This window comes from Podarcis bocagei (genome assembly GCF_964188305.1).
Source record: "Podarcis bocagei genome assembly, chromosome: 10".
In the NCBI taxonomy this organism is placed as follows: Eukaryota; Metazoa; Chordata; class Lepidosauria; order Squamata; family Lacertidae; genus Podarcis; species Podarcis bocagei.
The window spans coordinates 78,321,402-78,341,401 of record NC_138135.1 but is presented as its reverse complement, the minus strand read 5'-3'; the positions used below and the strand labels follow the sequence as shown (position 1 = coordinate 78,341,401).

At 45.8% G+C, this 20,000-nt stretch overlaps 1 protein-coding gene across 7 annotated transcripts in view; it reads left to right on the top strand.

Moving 5' to 3' along the window:
- Positions 1 to 20,000, top strand: part of ITPR2 (inositol 1,4,5-trisphosphate receptor type 2) — a 390,831-nt gene that overhangs the window by 167,982 nt on the left and 202,849 nt on the right. For all 7 annotated transcript variants that reach the window (XM_081210608.1, XM_081210607.1, XM_081210606.1 and 4 more), the window contains one exon: positions 8,161 to 8,412. In XM_081210608.1, the coding sequence (XP_081066734.1) occupies positions 8,161 to 8,412 (252 nt within the window). The remainder of the gene's footprint in view (positions 1 to 8,160; positions 8,413 to 20,000) is intronic.

Here is a 20,000-nt window from a genome sequence, read left to right as displayed (position 1 = left end):
TCTCCAGGATTTCTTGGTAGGGCTGGGAATGTCACCTGTCTGAAACCCCAGAAAGACACTGGCAGTCATTGTCAACAATACTGAGCTAGATGGACCAATGATCTGACTCTGTATAATTCAGCTTTCCATATTCCTATACTCCAGTGTGGTTTGCCTATATCATAGATTTGGCAGTGTGAATGTTGCCACATATAACTAGGATTTTAGCACAAAGATTCTAATTTGGTGAGGCCTTCTGTAGCGCTCAAAGCAAATAACTATGGTAGCAGGTGGCAATCTGTGCAACACAAATATTTGAATTCCGTGTTCAGACCTTTGTTTATTATAGGGCAATATGTGTTGATGATCACAAATGGATTGGATATGTGTGGGAATAAAATGGGAGTCCATGGGAATAGATTGTGCTAGGATTCTTTAATAAAAGTCAGGTGTAATAAAATAAAATGGTCCAGCTAAAGTAGTGATCCCTCTAGATTGCTTTTGGAGTGAGCTAAGAACATGCTTATTGAAATCAATGAGATTTAAAAGAGCTTAAGTTCTTTGGCTGAATCATACCTCTTATAATCTTACTAATTTCAGTGGGAGAGGTAAGCATCTGGAGAATTCAATCCTATTGAAGTCAATGGGACTTAAAAAATGTTTTCTTCTGACTGGATGATATCCATGTTCAGCAGATGAGCTTGTGACCTCTTTTGCACATAAAACCATGCCAAGGTTTGTTTACTAATGGTTAACTATTACTTGTCCCACAGATGATCAAACAAATTATGGATTTTTTCCGCAGTGTGTGGTTTGTTTTACTGTTGTTCTTGTCTCCTGCCTTTTAGCATGGTGAGTGTTATGTAGTGTAGTTTCACCCTGGGCCAACAGGGGGATATTGTATATAGTTTTCTCTCTGGTCTGTAGATAGTTCTCACTCAGGTCCGCGGCGGGAACTCTGAGCTGTTGTGGTTACAATGTTGACAGCCGGCTGCCTATAAATACAGGCCGGCTGAGCTGTCGCAGTCAGTTCTATTCCAGCTTGTCTTAATAAAGAGCTACTTGAAGAAATCGCTGTGCCGGCTGCTATGTCAACCCACTACTTAATACTGGCGACGAGGATGGGATGGATGGACATCAGGGCACAGCCAGATGCAGCCAGCCTCTGAACTGAGCTGAATCACAGAGCGAAATCACTGAGCGAAATCACTGAGCGAAATCACTGGGTCGAACCAATTCAGAGCTGACTGTTCTGGCTAGAGCACTGTGTTCCATCCATCGCCCTTCACGCCGGCATCGGAATCATGGCTTCACTTGTGCCTCTACCGCCGTTTGCGCCAGCCTCTGAGTCATGGGACTCCTACCTCGCTCGGTTCGACTGCTACCTCCAAGCCAACGAGCTGACAGCAGTATCAGTGGATCGGAAGCGGGGCCTATTTCTCAGCCTCTGTGGGCCTGAGGTGTTTGAGACGGCCCGAGCATTGGTTGCGCCTGAAGCAGTCCAGGCAACACCATGGGACACGATCCAAGAGAAGCTCCGCAACCACTACGCACCAAAGCCGTCCAAGATTGCTGCCCGCCATGCGTTCTACCACCGGAACCAGGCAGAGGGGGAGTCAATCAACAACTACACCACCGCCCTGCGACAGGCTGCAATGCACTGTGAGTTCCGAGACTTAGACGATGCCCTGATGGATCGAATCATCTGCGGAGTCCGGGACATCCATCTGCAACGGCGTCTCCTAGCCAAGCCAGACCTCACGCTACAGAAAGCCATTGAGGAGGCTGTGGCCTCAGAAGCTGCTGAACGCTCCGCCCAGGAGATCCGCAAATCCAGTAGCCCGCGTCTTGCTAGGGGGCCAGTTCCGGTGCATCATGAAGAGGCCAGCAGTGATGAAGCATCCTCCAGTGAAGACGATGACGTGCACCAGACAAAGCGGGAGCGCCGGAAGCTCCAACAGAAGTCCAAGGGCCAACCGGAATGTGCTGGCTGCGGAGGCAACCATTCCCGTGCCAAGTGTCGATTCAGAGACGCCATCTGTAGGAGGTGTTCCAGAAGGGGCCACATCGCTAAGGTCTGCCGATCGGCTCCGTCTGACACCCCTTCATCGACTCGCAAGTTCAAGTCTTCACTCCAGTCTGCCAAGGAAAGTTGTTTCGCTCTCACCAACTGCCGTTGCCCGTCTGGAACCACGATTGGCCAAACCGACTCGTCTACGCGACGCAAGCTGAACGTCACGGTGCTCATTGAAGGAGCTCCATGTGACATGGAGATCGACACCGGGTCTGCCCTGTCCGTCGTGTCATGGAGCACCATCAAAAGACTGGTACCCAGAGTATCCAAAAGGCAACTCGACTCTCACCGCGTACACCTGAGAGACTACCAGGGAAACGACATTCCCGTGGTAGGCGTTGGCCGGTTCCGGATCGCCTTCAAGGATTTCTCGGGCCTGCTCCGGTTGGTGGTGGTCGAAGGTCAGCGGCCAAGCCTCCTAGGGCTAGACTGGTTTGATGCCCTCGGCCTGGAAGTCACCGGCATCAACTGCATCTCTAACGCAGAGACTGAGGGTCTGGTCAAAGATTTTGCCGAGGTTTTTGACGGCACCTTGGGACAATATACTGGTACGCCCATCTCCTTTAGCCTTGATCCACAAGTCGTCCCCATCAAGCTGAAGCCACGCCGGGTTCCCTTGGCTCTCAAGGCTAAGGTGGACGAACAACTGGACAAACTGATCGCCCAAGGAGTTTTGGAGCCCGTTGACCACGCAAAGTGGGAAACCCCCATCGTCACGCCTGTCAAGCCAGATGGGTCGGTGAGAATCTGCGCTGACTACAAGTGCACAATCAACAAGGCACTTCAGCAGCACGCTTATCCGGTTCCTGTTGTCCAACACCTGCTGCATTCCCTGGGTGAGGGTAAGGTCTTCGCTAAGCTGGACCTTGCCCAAGCCTATCAACAACTGCCAGTCGATGATGCCACTGCTGAAGTCCAGACGATCGTCACCCACCGGGGGGCATTCCGTTGCCGCCGGCTGCAGTTCGGGGTGAGTGTGGCTCCTGGCATCTTCCAAAGCCTTATGGAGCGTCTCCTGCAAGGCCTTCCGGGCGTGGTACCATATTTTGATGACGTCTTGGTGTCTGCAGAATCACACCAGCAGCTGTTCGAGCGCCTCCGTGCCGTGCTGACCAGGTTCCAGGAGGCCGGGCTCAAGGTAAAGAGGGAGAAGTGCCAGATTGCCGTTCCACAGGTAGAGTTCCTGGGCTATCTTATCGATGCCTCCGGCCTTCATCCAACCGCATCCAAGATCCGCGCTATCCAGCAGGCCCCCACCCCGAAGGACAAAACAGAGTTGCAGGCATTCCTGGGGCTGCTGAACTTTTATAACATGTTCCTGCCCCACAAAGCCACAGTGGCTGAGCCTCTTCACCGACTCCTTAGCACTAAGACACCTTGGGCCTGGGGTCATCGAGAGACGGCGGCCTTCAACGCGGTCAAGGCTCTCCTTTCTTCAGACAGTGTGCTGGTGCAGTACAGTGAATCCAGACCGCTGGTCCTTGCCTGCGACGCCTCACCTTTTGGCATCGGTGCTGTCCTTAGTCACCGTTTTCCAGATGGAAGAGAAGCACCGCTCGCCTACTTTTCCAGGACACTATCTCCGGCGGAACAGAATTACAGCCAGCTCGACAAGGAGGCATTGGCACTTGTGGCTGGAGTGAAGAGGTTCCATGAATACCTCTATGGCAGGACTTTTGACCTCATCACTGACCACAAGCCACTCCTGGGCCTCCTCGCCGGTGATCGTCCAACTCCACCGGTCCTCTCACCACGCATGCTGCGATGGACTGTTTTCCTGGCTGCCTACCACTACCAGCTCATCCATCGCCCGGGGAAATTGATGGGCCATGCCGACGCCCTCAGCCGTTGCCCTCTTCCAGCATTTGTGGAAGACCCGGCTCCAGCTTCATCGCTCCTACTGATTGAGGATCTTCCGGCAGCGCCTGTATCGGCTGCCACTGTGGCCTCCGCGTCTGCCCAGGATCGCACCATCAGCCGGGTGCTCAACTGGGTGTGGAGGGGGTGGCCACAAGGGCCTTTTGCATCGGAGTTCCAGCCTTTCGAAACCAGACAACATGAACTCTCAGCTCATCGCGGCTGTCTGCTGTGGGGAGACCGCGTCGTGATTCCCCAGGGACTCCGTCAGCGCGTCCTGGAGGCTCTGCACGTTGGCCACCCGGGAATTGTCAAAATGAAGGCGTTGGCTCGATGTTACGTCTGGTAGCCTAATATGGACGATGCCATCACTGCCTGGGTATCCGCTTGTCAAGCGTGCCAAGAGTCGAGGCCTGCACCACCGGCAGCTAAGGGACACACCTGGGAGACGCCAAAGACACCCTGGTCGAGGGTGCACATCGATCTGGCTGGCCCCTTTCACGGCCGGACCTTTATGGTAGTGGTGGACGCCTATTCCAAATGGCTGGAGGTCGCCCTGATGCCCTCCACCACTACCGAAGCTGTCATCCGGGTGCTGCGAGGCCTGTTTGCAACGCATGGGTGTCCTGATGTCCTTGTCTCTGACAACGGACCGCAGTTCACGTCAGGCACGTTTGAGCGGTATCTTTTGGGACTGGGCATCCGCCATGCCCTAACGGCACCTTTTCATCCATCCAGCAACGGGCAAGCGGAAAGAATGGTGCGCTCGACAAAAGAGGCACTGGCGCGCCTGGACCGGGGAGACTGGCATGAGCGGGTCGCCGAATACTTGTTTGTGCAGCACATCACTCCTCATGCGGCCACAGGGAGGAGTCCGGCTGAACTGCTTATGGGCCGCCGCCTCAGGTCACCGCTCGACCGGCTACACCCAGACTTTGCCGTGGCTGAACCCCCAGGCTGTGCCAACGCACCACGGTCATTTGTCCCAGGAAACCAGGTCTTTGCCCGGAACTATGTGGGGGACATTCCTTGGGTGCCAGCCACAGTAGTGGGAGTCACTGGACCTCGCTCGTACCAGGTGGCACTCGAAGACGGACGTTTGTGGCGGCGGCACATAGACCAGCTTAGGCGCAGGGTTGGCGACTTAGACACTACCGAGGTGCCCCCAACTGCGCTTGCGGCTCCAGAAGAGATACGTACAGATGGCGAGGCCCCACCTACACCTCCCTCGCAAACTGCCAGCGTGGAGCCGAACCAAGCCGTCTCAGAACAGACTCAGACCACTCCACTTGCGGAGGCTCCACCCACAGCAGCGGACCCAGGGGAGTTGGTTCCAACGCCACCTAGGGTCGCACCACAGTCTCAGCGAGAACTGTGTGGCCCTCCGGACTTGGCTACCAGTCCCCGGCGGTCTGGCAGAGTTTCCAAGCGCCCAACTCATTTAAAGGACTACGTTGTTGGACAGGTATCACTGTTGGTCTAAGTATGGGAAATGTAACCGATATGCTTTTGTGCCTAATTGAACCATTACGCGTAGTACTGCATATAAGGAAACCATTACGATTGTAACTAACGCCTTATCTCGGTGGGGAGGGGTGTTATGTAGTGTAGTTTCACCCTGGGCCAACAGGGGGATATTGTATATAGTTTTCTCTCTGGTCTGTAGATAGTTCTCACTCAGGTCCGCGGCAGTTAGTTTAGGCGGGAACTCTGAGCTGTTGTGGTTACAATGTTGACAGCCGGCTGCCTATAAATACAGGCCGGCTGAGCTGTCGCAGTCAGTTCTATTCCAGCTTGTCTTAATAAAGAGCTACTTGAAGAAATCGCTGTGCCGGCTGCTATGTCAACCCACTACTTAATAGTGAGCATCTGTGGTGGGGTGGACAAACCAACCATGGTTAGAGATGGATGCTGTCAGGGAAAGGGAGACGGTTAGAGAGACGAGGGGGGAGAGAGGCAATTACAGAGAGCCGAAAGAGCTCATTAGCAGTTTATCATCCGACTCAGAGGAGGAAATAGGGAGGGGGCAACCAGTCCCCGGAACGAGCTACTCACAGAACAAAGGAAGTAGGAGGCGTGCCCTGCACCGATGGGCATGCTGGGGGAAAAGACGTCACAAATCTTCAGTCGAGACATCTGACTGAGATGAGCATGGACGCGTTTGTTTGAACTCTTGTAACTGCTTTGAACTTTTGGTAATAAATCTACAACACAGAAATGGCTGTGTGCCTGGAGCGTTATCTCTGCTAGTTTTGGCAGCATCCACTCTTTACAGATGCTGTGTTTGCCTGTGACATCAAGTCATAGTTAACCAAACCAAGGCAACAAACCATGGCTTCAGATCATAGTTTCTTGGCAGGAAACAAACCAAATTGGGCAGAGTTTAGCTAACAAACCATGGCTTAATAAAACATGGCCTAACATGTGGAAACCAGGCCACTGTTTTTACCGTTCTAAAAGGTAGAAAATAAGTTTGAATTCATGTAAAAATAGCTAGCTAATAAGAATAATGGACAAAAAAGCAATTCACACGTATTTATTTGCCATTTTTGGATTGTCTGTAGATGGAGTAGTTAATAACAGAAGTTTTTAAGTGATTTTGAACCTCATCAGTCATGACTGGAGTGAGGGAATAAGTCATCCCTTCCCATCTCCAGATGCACCTATGTGTGTTGTTATTATGAGGCATAAAAGGTAACTACAGAAATACTGTTAGATGGGTCCCTCCCTATTTAATTTTGAACATATCAGAGCGTAAATCTTCAAACCTTCAGCTCTGAAAGTGGCTTATTCTAACTATGAAGCAAGATGTTACATGTGTTTTTTTATACAATGGGGTTTGGCCCAAAGGTCCCTAAAGCTATGAACAGCATGTTAATTTGAAATAACTATACAAGAAAAGTATAAAGAATGCAATCAAAAGAATATAAAATAGCAAAATCATAAAATACTCATCAATCATACTGTATATGTGTTGGGAACACCAATTAACACTGCAGCAAAAGCCCTGAAAAATCAACAATCAAGCCACTCCATATCTCATTGTGGGTGTATACACTCCCCTCCTGTTTCTCACCTGAGGGGGACACATTTCACCAACAGGCTGTCCCCCTGGAGCAGAAACTGTCTCCCACTGCAGGGACAAACTACTCAGCAGACAGAATCCTCATTAGCACAACCTGGAGAAGAGGGAAAAGATAATAAAACCAGATAAATGCAACAAAAACAGTAAAATAAAATAAAAACTTAAAATACAAGAACAGAAGAGCAAACTATTTGATTATGATCAAATTAGCATCTGGATTAGCACAAAGATGGGCTCAAACTGCAAGAGGAGCATTGCACTGAACTAGAATATTGTTCCATATCCTGCCTGACAATGGCTCTGCAGGGTTTCAGACAGGAGTCTTTCCAAACTGTATCAGGAGATTCCAGGGATGGAGTCTGGGACTCTTTGCATGCAAGACAGGTGCTCTACCACTGTGCTATATTCCTTTCTTCTAAACTATATTTTTCTAAAGAAAATATAGTTGCAGGGATAAAATAGTTTTAACCAGCCTTCAAAAATACAACCATGAAGTAAAGAAATCTGGTGAGTTCTATTGGGGAGTGAATTTCTGCACTGCAGACCCTACAGCTAAAAAAGCCCTGCTCTTTGTGGCCATAAATCTGGTATTTGATGGAACAGGCAGTCAGAAGTGTATTTCGTATGTATATTCAGTCCTCTGAAAAGGTACTAGCTGGCTTCAGAACTTCTCAATCCAAGGACGAAAGAAGAAAGTGGACCAAGCAAGACCTGTGGCAATAGGGTTTACCGACAAGTGACTTGGAGGAATTGGAGCCAAAGCTTAAGCTTTCCATCCTCAGCTTGATTCTCTTAAGCAAGCATGCTGCCTTGTCACTCATACACACCACGTGATGTGCTGTTGGGTTGTGTGCACGCTGCATGATGTATACAAGTGACACAAGTACGCTGCATGGTGTGTACGAGTGAGGTGAGTACATAGTGCAGCATGCATGCACAGCCACCGTGAAATTTTGAGGGGCCCTCGGTCCCCTGCCCCCCAGTTGGTGCCCTTGCTCTTAAGTGGTCCCCAGGAAATCTTGTTGCTTATAAATGTTATATATTACACAGTTATATTGTGCTTTATGTGATGCGTAGAAGATTAATGTGTGCGTGCGTGTATCGAGGTGGGGTGGGGGACTGAACTATTTAAACAGATTCAAAGTATTTCTTGTTATAATTTCAGCTAGTTAATGGGGGTGAAGACGTGCTGGTGTTTTACAATGATAGAGCATCATTTCCAATCCTCCTCCAAATGATGTGCTCTGAGCGGGATCGAGTGGACGAAAGCGGCCCTTTGGTTTACCACATCACCCTGGTGGAACTGCTAGCAGCATGTACAGAAGGGAAGAACGTTTATACTGAAATAAAATGTAACTCCCTTCTTCCACTAGATGACATAGTGAGAGTGGTGACTCATGATGACTGCATACCTGAGGTAAGCCAGACTTTACGGCATGTGAAACATTGTTGTTGTTATTATAATATTATTAATTTATATAATTTATATAATTTAATATTATTAAAGATTTCTTAGTTTACAAAAATACGTGCATTGTCTCTTTTTTCAAGTTGTGTTTTCTACAGATCAGTTTCATTTGTTGTGAGACGTTAGTGTTGCATACAGTGTTAGGTTAGGAAGAAAAGAGGGGGGATTTAGACCACATTCTAGTCCATTGGGTGGGGTTTATTTCATAGCCTATGGCGTCCTCCCATTGTTTTTTGATTACGTCAAGGGGGTTTGTGGGGTTTTGGAGCAGTGTTTTGTATATTGTGGATGCCACCCCCTTGCTGTGTCCCTCTGGGGTGAGGAGGAGGTTTCCGAAGGTTGTCAAGGGCCTGGTTGCTGCTGGCTTTACTAGTGGATTGTTTAAGAAGGCATGCAGTTGGCAGTGTGTTAGCCAGGGCATTTGGGTGTCCCTTGTTTGTCTTGTATTTCTTGTGTCAATGTGGGTTTGCTATTTTTGTAGAAGTCTGCTAGGGGGGATAAGCCTTTGGCTTGTCAGGTTTTTACCTGGAAGTTTTGTGCTGCGTGGTGGAATAGTAGGTGGTGAGCCCAGGGGGTTTAGTGGGGATGGGGTTGGGGACAGTTTGCCTGCTTCTTTCTTCCATTCTTTAAGCATGGTCTGTGTTAACCTGTTTAGTGATGTGGGGATTTTCCTTTGTTTGGGAGGAATGGGCTTCCTGTGGTGGGGGTATTTTCAATTGTGTCTCTCTCCAGGTGTACCCATTGTTTTGTCTCGTCTTCTAGAATGTAGCGTACTTGCTTGGCGATGTAATATGATTCTATGTTGGGGATTCCCCATCCTCCTCCTGAAGAGGGGAGGTGCAGGTATTTGGGGCTTATTCTTGTTTTTTTGTGTAAGAAGATAAATGAGTGTATTTTTTTCTGCCATTTGTGAAGTTGGGCTGGGGGAATCCAGATTGGGAGGGTTTGGAATAGGTAGGTTAGTTTTGGGAGGGTGATCATTTTGATCATGGCTATTTTGTCTGTGAGAGTGAAGTTGGTGTTGTTCTATCCCCTCAAGTCTTTGTTAATTTGTCGCCATAAAGGGTTGTAGTTGTGGCTGTATAGTTTGTAGAGGTTTATGATTATTTGTACCCCTAGGTATCTGAACTTGGTGTGGCAAAGTTTTAGCTTGGTGGTGTTGGTGAATTCTTTTTGGGTATGGGGAGGTGGGGTGTTGAAGCACATAGCCTCAGATTTTGCCAAATTTACCTGTAGGCCCGACACCATTGAAATGTGTTGAGTTCTCTGGTTAGGGTGGTTGCTATGTTTATGGGGTCTGGTGTTGTAACCATTAGGTCATCTGCAAATTTATAGGTTCTGCCTTTTATTTCCACTCCCTTGATGTCTGTGGCTGCTCGGATTCGGATTGCTAAGGGTTCCAGAGCCAAGATAAATAAGAAGGGAGACAGTGGGCATCCTTGTTTTGTGCCTCTTTGGATTGCTATAGTATTAGAGTCCATATTGTTAGTTCTGCATTTTGCTGAGGCTTGGGAGTATATTTGAGGATTTGTAGGAAGTTGGGGCCAAATTTCATGTTAGTTAGTACTGCTAATATGTATTTCCACTCTAAGCAATCAGAAGCTTTGAGGATGTCTAGGGACATAGTTGTCAGTGGGAGTTTAGTTGCCTTGCTGTGTTCGATCAGGTTCAGTAGTTTCCTGATGGGGTCTGTTATATTTCGGCCAGGGACAAAGCCAGTCTGGTCTGGGGCTATTAACTTGTGTAGGAAGTTTTAGGCGGTTGGCCAAGATTTATGTGAATATCTTGTAGTCTTGGTTTATTAATGAGATTGGGTAGTATGATGCTACTTTGAGGCTGTCTCTCAGTTGTTTTGGGATGGAGACTATTTTGGAGTGGGTCCAGGTTTAGGGGATGGGCCCCCCTTTTATGATGTCATTGAATAGGCGGGTCATGTAGGGCATCAGGGGTTCTTTGAATTTCCTATAAAAATTTGCTGTGAAGCCTGGAGCTTTGTGTGGTTTCAGGTTTTTGAGGACCGTATCTATTTCCTCTGGGGTGATAGGATGGTCCATGAATTCCTGTTCCTCACCAGTTAAGATAGACATGGTCAGCAGGGACGCGGACTTAGAAAAAATATTGGGGGGGCCCGGGAAAGCTCATGAATAATAAATAAGCTCATGAATATGCAAATAAAGTGGCTCCGGCCCTAAATAGGGCAAGCCACGCCCCCCCAGCCAGCCGATTGGCTGGCTGGGAGGTGTGGCCAGTCGGGATTCCCCTGTTCTCGCGGGATTTCCGGCAGTGCCTCCGATTAGGGCGCGCGGCTGGCTGGCTGGCGAAGGAGCAGGTGAGGAGGAGGCGGGGGACGGCGGCGGCGCTCTGCTGAAAGGGCGCCCGCCCGAGATTATTGGGGGGGCTGAGCCCCCCCAAAAAAATTTTTGAGGGGGCTCGAGCCCCCTCAAGCCCCATGGAGTCGGCGCCTATGATGGTCAGTCCTGCTAGGAATTTTCTGATTTCCTTCTCAGGTGGGTTATGGGAGGTGTATAGGTTGGAGTAGAATTCTACAAATTCTGAGGTTATTTCTTTGGGGGAGAATGTTATGTTGCCGTCTTTTTTGGTGATGCTGTGTGTTCTTGTTTTGAGTGCTTTTTTCCTACATCTATTTGCCGGTAGTCTGGAGTTTTCCCCTCCATATTCATAGAAGCATTGTTTAGCGTATGGAATGCTGATCATTGTTTTGTTGATTTCTAGGGAGTCTAGTTCTCTCCTTTTTTGTTCTATAAGTTTGAGGAGTTTTTTAGATCCTGTTTGTATGTAGCTTTCTCTTTTATGCAAGCTCCTCTGGTGACCGCTTTCATTGCGTCCCATAGGAGAGGGGCTGTTATATTATCTACATAATTTTCTTTGAAGTAGTTTTGGAGTGTTTTTGTGATAAACTATCTCTAATTAGTTTATTTGTGGTTAGGATGGGACTGAAGGACCATGATGGGGTGGTTTCTGTTTCTTCTCCTATTTTAAGAGTAACTTTTACTGGGGCATGATCTGTGATTTTAATGCTACCTGTTTGTTGATTCAACCAAGGGAATCAGACCTTGTGTGAGCAGAATGCTATCTACGTAGTCTGGACACTGTGCCGTGGTACCCGGACTGGAATGTGTGGCTGGTGTCTCCCAGGTTTTCTTTACCCCATATAGAGACATTTTTTTAGCATTTTTAGCAATTTGTAAGAGTCCCTAATTGTTTGGGTTAAAGAGTGGGGGGGGGTTAGATTACAGAAAGTAGCCTATATGTTGTTATATAGGTGTTTATTTGGGGTATCTTGGACTATCTGGTGTCTAACTGATTGGTCCTGGGTCTCAGCTGGCATGGAGGGCCTTTTTTAAGAACAGGCTGTCCTTCCTGTTGTTTGCGATAGGTAGTGGTCAGTGAGATGGTGTTAAGCATCTTTATGATGCCTGTGTTGGGTATAAGATTTATACGCAATGTTGTCAGTGTTATTAACAACATCATTGGTATGTTGGGGTGGGGATATGGGTATTGGTACGTCTGGCACTATCATTGTGCTGGTTGTGTGTCAGATTTTAGCTTGTTTGTGGACAGATAAAGCCAGATAAAGGAGGTGGATGGAGGGGGTAGGAAATTTAAGAGTAAAGGAAAAAGGAAAAACAAACAGAAAGAAAAAAGAAAAAACTGAAGATGTTGAGGTGGTGCTGTATGAAAGTAGTATTTATATATATCAAATAATAAAAGTGTCAAGTTGTGGGTGAACATATCAGACGACACAGCGATTCTTCAAACCACTCTTCTTTATTCTGAGGCCAGAACTGAACTGAACTGAAGGGCTCAGTCAGCCTGCTTATATAGAGCTCCAGTACCTTGTTACTGTAACAACTTTCCAAAACTATCCAATCACTGAATGTCACTTTCGATCCTTCATTTGCATAACTATCTACAGTATCCCCCTGCTGGCCCAGGGTGAGAACTTCAGTACATAACAAAAAGTAAAAATAAAAAGTATATAGAAAACCCCTTTAACGGGGAAAATAAAATAGAATTATATATGTATATATGTATTCTCTTTAAAGAGAAAAAGGAAAGGGGAAGGGGGGAAAGGGAAAAAGAGGGGAAGATAACAATAGCAATCACAATAATGTAGAAAAAAAGTTTTGTTTTGTTTTTGTTGTTTTAAAAAAGGAGGTTGATAATAAAGGGCGGGCAGGAGGAGGAAGGACACCCCACAAAAAAGGACTCTTTAAAATTTTTTATTCTATTTTCTTTTCCCACTATTTAATTTAAAAAATGGGGGCGGGGGGGGAGTCAGGTCTGAAGTGGCGGTCCCAGGAAGTGGCCTCTGTTGGTTCAGGGCTCCTTTATGGGCACCACCATTTTAATTCTTAAGAGTTAGAAAAATGGAGGTAAAAAAATTGAGGGGGAAAATGTATTAAAAATACATTAAGGAAATTAAGGAAAAGTATTTTTTTAAAAATGATTTGGATCCTGTTTCCATTTCCAGCTGCCAGTGGCTCTGTCAGCAGGAGAGGGCCAACGCAGTGCCCGTCTTCTCCCAGGGTGATTCTCTATGGGTCCCTGCCCACTTCCCTCGCTCCAGTCACTAGAGAGGTTGGATCTGGTTTGGACTGGGCTGCGCACTTCCATGCGGCCTCCCTGACTCTCCCAGTCCCATCCTACCTCTCTTTCTTGATTACTACTGTCAGATGGCAGTGGTGGTTGCTCATGAGTAACCAGGCAGGACTCCGACCTGTCTTTAACAGGTTTTATTTTGGTGCAAAACTATTTACAGTGCAGAACCATCAGTTCATGTCTGCCTCAATCGCTAGCAGAATCTGGGAGTGGTCGTTTCCAGGTCCTCCCCCAATGTAAGAGCTTAGTCACCCCCAGCCTTTTCCTTCCTCCTTTGCGTTTTATGCCTCTGCGCAAGGTGGGTGATGGAAGAGGCGTGCTTCCCTCCTGACCGGCTTGGCAAGGATCGGTGCTGAGGCTTCCAGCAGCATCCCTCTAGCACTTTCCCCTCCTTTACCCGGGAGGTGGGGCTTTCCCCAGCCTCCGACTGACGAGGTGCAGCGCTGGGACTCCCAACAGCAACCTCTGGTACCTTCCCTCTTCCCCACTGGAGGTGTGGCTTTCCCCACCGCAGGAAGAGGAACTGCTTTGCAAGCTTTTCAGAGGTTCCCTGTATCCCAACGGCCCCTTTGCCTCCCTTCCCTGTTCCAATGGTAGGCCCCTGACAGCTACAATGGCGGTTGCCGTGACGGTGGAAGCTGGCAAGTGTAATGTGAAGCATAATTATAAGAATATTTTCAGTGCGTTGGTGGAACTGATAAATTGAAAGGAAAAGGCAAGTTTTCTTCTTTTTATTGTACTGATTTAAACGGGGGACCTCCTTCTTTCTGTGGATTATAAAACTCTAAGAACCAGATCGCGGGCTGACAGGAGGAAAGAGAACTGTCACTGCGGAAACTATACTTAAAATTGAAACTGTTACACTGGGGCGCTACTGGAAGATACAATTAATGAACTGTAGCTTGCACCTTTTGGAAGAGACTTTGTGGCAATTTGGGAAGGGCTCTGCAAATTGAAAAAGTTTGAAGGACTATTGTGAAAATATTTGGCTGCAGGGATTTTAATGGCGGACAAATTTCTTTCTTTCTTTCCTGAACTGTAACAATACTCCCTCTAGTGGAACTTGGGATTTATAAATTCCTGGGAACAGACTTTATTTTGACTCTCTGTTGTTTTGTTATCTACACTGGGGAACTGTCTTTCCCATGGGATAATAGACAATTTGACCTTGACTCATAGACAGGTGTGGAATGAGTGGCCCTCCGAAAACAAGATCTGCAAAAGCGAAAGCAGGGAAAGTCCAACTTGTGCAAACAACTTTGACCTCCCAGTCACGCAGATCATCAGTCCGAGCTGTATTAAAGGAAGCTGAACAGCCAACAACAGAGGATATGGCTGCAGGAGGATCTGACACTCTTCTAAAAGAAATGCTAGAACAATTTGCAATACTAAATAAGAAGGTGGATGACCAAACAGCAAAAATTGACCTAGCCACATCCTCCATTACAAAACTTTCTGAACAAGTGGCACAACATTCACAAGCAATTGGAAATCTTAAAGAAGCAACTTCCGAGAATCGGAAATTGGCCGAGGCTGCCAACTTAAAAGCAGATCAAGCAAACCAGAAAGTTGATGAAATAAAAGGGGAGGTAAGGCCACTACATAAGCATATTAGTGACCAGCAGGCCTACCTGTCTATGGTGGAACTGAGAAATCGGGAAAATAATCTGAGACTACGATCTATCCCAGAGCTTGAGAAAGAAGATTTGACTGGCTATTTGACAGCAGAATTTTCTAAGTTCTGGGGTATAGAAGCAGATAAAGACTTTAAAATAACAACTGCGTTTAGATTGGGAAGAGCAGCAAGGAGGGACAGGCCCAGAGACTGTTTGATCATTTTGAGATCTAAACAGGAGAGAGACAAAATACTTGACCTTCATTTTAAGAAATCGCTTGAGATTCAAGATAGAAGAGCGGAAATTTACAAGGATATACCAAAACAACTTTTGGATCTCAGAACCGTATACACCGACCTAGCAAGACTACTGAGAGGCAACGGGATACCCTACAGGTGGGAGTTTCCCCAAGGTTTATCTTTCAACTATAAAGGAAAGAAGGTTAGAATTAAAACAAAAGAGGACAACCAGAAGTTCCTGCATGACCACGGAGAGGACCTGCAGAAGGGAATAGCAGTTCCTTGGCCTCAGCCACAGCCTGGAATAGAACCAACACCTTCTCCCTCGGGCCCGGACAAAAAAGAGGACACCCCATAAAGAGCAACAACAGATTGATTCAGGATGTCTCTGCAGCTGTACAGTTGGAACATTAATGGAGCAAATTCCCCGGAAAAAAGAAAAAGGATCTTTCATATTTTGAAAAAAGAACATTTGGACATAATTTGTTTGCAGGAAACACATGTGACCAGACTCCACAGGAAAGTGTTAATTAACAAAAGACTAGGCCAAGAATTTATTTCATCAGACAGAGTTAAGAAGAGAGGCGTGGTGATCTACGCAAAGGAGAACTTGTCACCGAAATTTTTGTTTAAAGATGAACAAGGAAGAATCCTGGCAATTGAAATACAAACACAAGGAGAAAAAGTCTTGATAGTAGGAATTTATGCACCAAATGAGGGGAAATCGGAATTTTATAAGAAGCTGCATGAGACACTGCTGGACTATCTGGACTATTCCAACATCGTTATGATGGGAGATATGAATGGGGTGGTCTCTACTTTTATGGATAAGTCACAAAATCAAAATCTAACCAAGGATGGCAGACTACCTAAAACTTTTTTTGAACTGACAGACAATATGGATTTGATTGATATTTGGAGGACAAGGAACCCTCTAGGTAAAGAAGGAACTTTCTTCTCTGAGGCCCATCTGTCATGGACAAGAATCGACCAAATTTGGACAACTAGAGGGCTGGCACCTAAGACTACAAGAGTGGAAATCTGCCCAAAGACCTGCTCCGACCATAACGCCCTGAAAATGGAAGTGAGATTTGACCCAGCCGGCTCCTTCAGATGGAAAATGAATGACAACCTGCTAAGAGATCAAGAGATTGTAAAGAAGGCCCAAAAAGCTTTAAAAGACTATTTTGAAATTAATTTGAACACTTCGGTGGGAAAAAGAACAATCTGGGACGCAAGTAAAGCCGTAATGAGAGGGTTTCTGATACAACAGAATCCGATTAAGAAAAACCTCTGGAATGGAAAAAAGGATAAGATATTAGAGAAGATAAGAGATGGAGAGAAAAAATTGAGATCTAAACCAAAATCAAAAGAGATTCTAAGAGAAATTAAATTCCACCAGTCACAATATATGAATAGAATAGAATAGAATAGAATAGATTCTTTATTGTCATTACACAAGTGCAACATTGTACAAAGTGCAACGAAATTGGATGCCATCCCTTAAAACATCAAAAGCAAGACAACAACAAAAACCAAACAAACCACATTCCAGCCACACCCACACCACACCCATCAAACTCCCAGGTCACACTATCGAGTTACAGCATTCAAAAAGGCCACAGCTCTTGGATAGAAACTGTTTTTCAGTCTATTTGTCTTTGACTTGATGTTTCTATATCTCCTGCCAGAAGGCAGTAGTGCAAACAGACCGTGTCCCGGGTGAGATGAATCCTGCAGGATGTTATTTGCTTTCCTAAGACAACGGGAACCGTACAGTTCTTCCAAAGATGGGAGAGGATGACCAATAATCCTTTGGGCTGTGGTTATGACCTTCTGGAGCACCTTCCTCTCCCTAGCTGTACAACTGGAGAACCAAGCACAAATACAGTATGTAAGAATGCTCTCTATGGAGCCTCGGTAGAAGCACACCAGCAGTCTCTCACTCAGATTGTTCTTCTTTAAAAGTCTGAGGTAATAAATTCTCTGCTGGGCCTTCTTCACCAGAGCAGTGGTATGTGCGCTCCAAGTCATGCCCTGATCGATAGCTACTCCCAAAAACCTGAATTCCGCCACCCTCTCCACCCGTTCCCCGTTGATATACAAGGGCTGAATGTCCGCCTTTTTTTTCCTGTAATCCACCACCAATTCCTTGGTCTTAGCCGTATTAAGAGCCAGATTGTTCTCTCCACACCAAACATAGAGCCGCTCCACCTCGTCCCGATAGGCGGACTCATCCCCTCCTGAAATGAGCCCTACCACCGTAGTGTCATCAGCAAACTTGATGATTTTGTTCCTGGAATAGATGGCTGTACAGTCATACGTATAGAGAGTGTAGAGCAGGGGACTCAACACACAACCCTGTGGTGAGCCGGTGTTAAGGCTAAGGGTTTATCAATGAAATTGATAAACCAAGAAGTGGAATGGAAAATTAAACAAATGAAACAAAGATCTTTTGAATCAGCGAACAAATGTGGAAAACTGCTAGCATGGCAGTTGAAAAAAAGACAAAAATTAAACTACGTTACCAATCTAGAAGTTGAAGGGAAAAATATCCAGAAACCAGGTGAAATTAGAAAGTGTTTCCAGAAATACTTTAAAAAATTGTACACGCAAGGGCCTGAGGAAGTGTCTGAGATGGATCAATTTTTAAAAATTAATGGTTTACCAGAACTATCTCAGGAGAAGAGATCAATCTTGAACTACAAAATAACACAACAGGAAATTGAGGATGCCATTCAGAACATGCAGCTGGGCAAATCTCCAGGCCCAGACGGACTTACCTCCAAGTATTATAGGACGTTAAAGGACTATCTGATACAACCACTAATAGAGGTTTGCAACCAGATTATGGGGGGAGGAAGGGCACCGGATACGTGGAAAGAAGCTTTCATCACACTGATACCTAAAGTGGAAACTGAAAAGACTCAGCTTAAGAACTACCGTCCCATCTCACTCCTAAATGTGGATTACAAAATATTTGCAGACATTTTAGCAAGTAGACTTAAAAATGTACTAAATGAAGTAATTCATAAGGACCAAGCAGGCTTTCTCCCAGGCAGGCATTTGTTTGACAACACTAGGAACATTATTGATATTCTGGAACTTTTGCAAACAAACATTAACACTAAAGCAGTGTTAATCTTTATTGATGCAGAGAAGGCCTTTGATAACATTTCTTGGAAGTTTATGAAGAAAAACTTGGAAGGGATGGGAGTGGGACGGGGGTTTGAAAATGGTATAGAAGCAATTTATTCAGAACAAAAAGCTAAGTTGATAGTGAACAATGTGGTGACAGAAGAGTTCCAAATTGAAAAAGGAACACGGCAGGGGTGCCCCCTTTCCCCCCTATTATTTATCTCAGTCCTGGAGGTGCTCCTGAACATGATTAGGAAGGACCGGCAGGTACAAGGAATACGGGTCGGAGCGAAACAATACAAGCTGAAAGCTTTTGCAGATGACTTGGTTCTAACATTAGAGGAGCCAGAATCTAGTACAAAAAGAGTTTTAGAACTGATTCAAGAGTTTGGTCGGGTGGCGGGATTTAAGTTGAATAAACAAAAAACTAAGGTTTTGGGAAAGAACTTGACATCTTTAGAAACAGATGGGTTTCAGAGGGAAACAGAATTAAATGTGGTTAAAAAAGTGAAATACCTGGGGGTTAACTTGTCTTCCAAAAATTTGAATTTATTTAAAGATAATTATGAAAAATGTTGGTCAGAAGTTAAAAAAGATCTAGAAACTTGGTCAAGACTGAAACTTTCCTTGTTGGGCCGAATCGCAGCTATAAAGATGAACGTATTGCCAAAGATGTTGTTTTTGTTTCAAACCTTACAGATCATGGACAGAGTGGAATGTTTTGGAAAGTGGCAGAGGGATATTTCAAAGTTTGTTTGGCAGGGCAAAAAGCCCCGAATAAAGTTTAAAATACTAACTGATGCAAAAGAAAGAGGGGGGTTTGCCCTGCCAGACTTAAGGTTATATTATGAAGCTGCAGCCTTCTGCTGGATGAAAGACTGGTTTCTGTTAGAGAACACTGATGTCCTAGATCTGGAAGGTTTTAATAATTCGTTAGGATGGCATGCGTATTTGTGGTATGACAAGGTAAAAACACATAAAATGTTCAAAAACCATATTGTCAGAAAAGCAATATTTATGGTCTGGACAAAATATAAAGACTTATTAGAAAGTAAGACCCCGAGGTGGTTATCATCAGTGGAGGCCAAGGCCCGGAAAAAACCCAATATGGAGGCCGGCTGGCCGAAATACGGGGAAATAGTAGAAAAAATTGGAGATAATTGGAGGTTGCAGAGCTATGAAAAACTAAAGAATAAGGTGCAAGATTGGTTTCATTATGCCCAAATTCATGAGGTTTTTAAGCTGGATAAAAAAACAGGATTCCAGGTGGAAAAATCGAAACTAGAGACAGAATTGTTAGAACCAAGGACCAAGGTATTATCGAGAATGTATAACTTGCTGCTTAAATGGAACACTCAGGATGAGACAGTTAAATCAGCCATGATAAAATGGGCTCAGGACATTGGGTACAATATTATGTTTGAAGACTGGGAAAGGTTATGGACCACCGGTATGAAGTTTACGGCATGTAATGCCTTGAAAGAAAACATTATGAAAATGATATACAGGTGGTACATGACCCCAGTCAAGCTTGCTAAGATATACCATCTGTCTGATAATAAATGTTGGAAATGCAAGGAGGCTGAGGGGCCATTTTTTCACCTTTGGTGGACTTGTCCAAGAGTGAAGGCCTTCTGGGAAATGATTTACAATGAGTTAAAAAAGGTGTTTAAGTACACCTTCCCTAAGAAACCGGAGGCCTTCCTCTTGGGCATTGTCGGCCAAAAGGTGTTAAAGAAGGACAGAACGTTTTTTATGTATGCAACCACAGCAGCAAGAATTCTTATCGCTAAATATTGGAAGACTCAAGATTTGCCCACACTGGAAGAGTGGCAAACGCAACTGATGGACTATATGGAATTGGCCGAGATGACTGCCAGGATCCGAGATTTGGGAGAAGAAGCAATGGAGGAGGATTGGA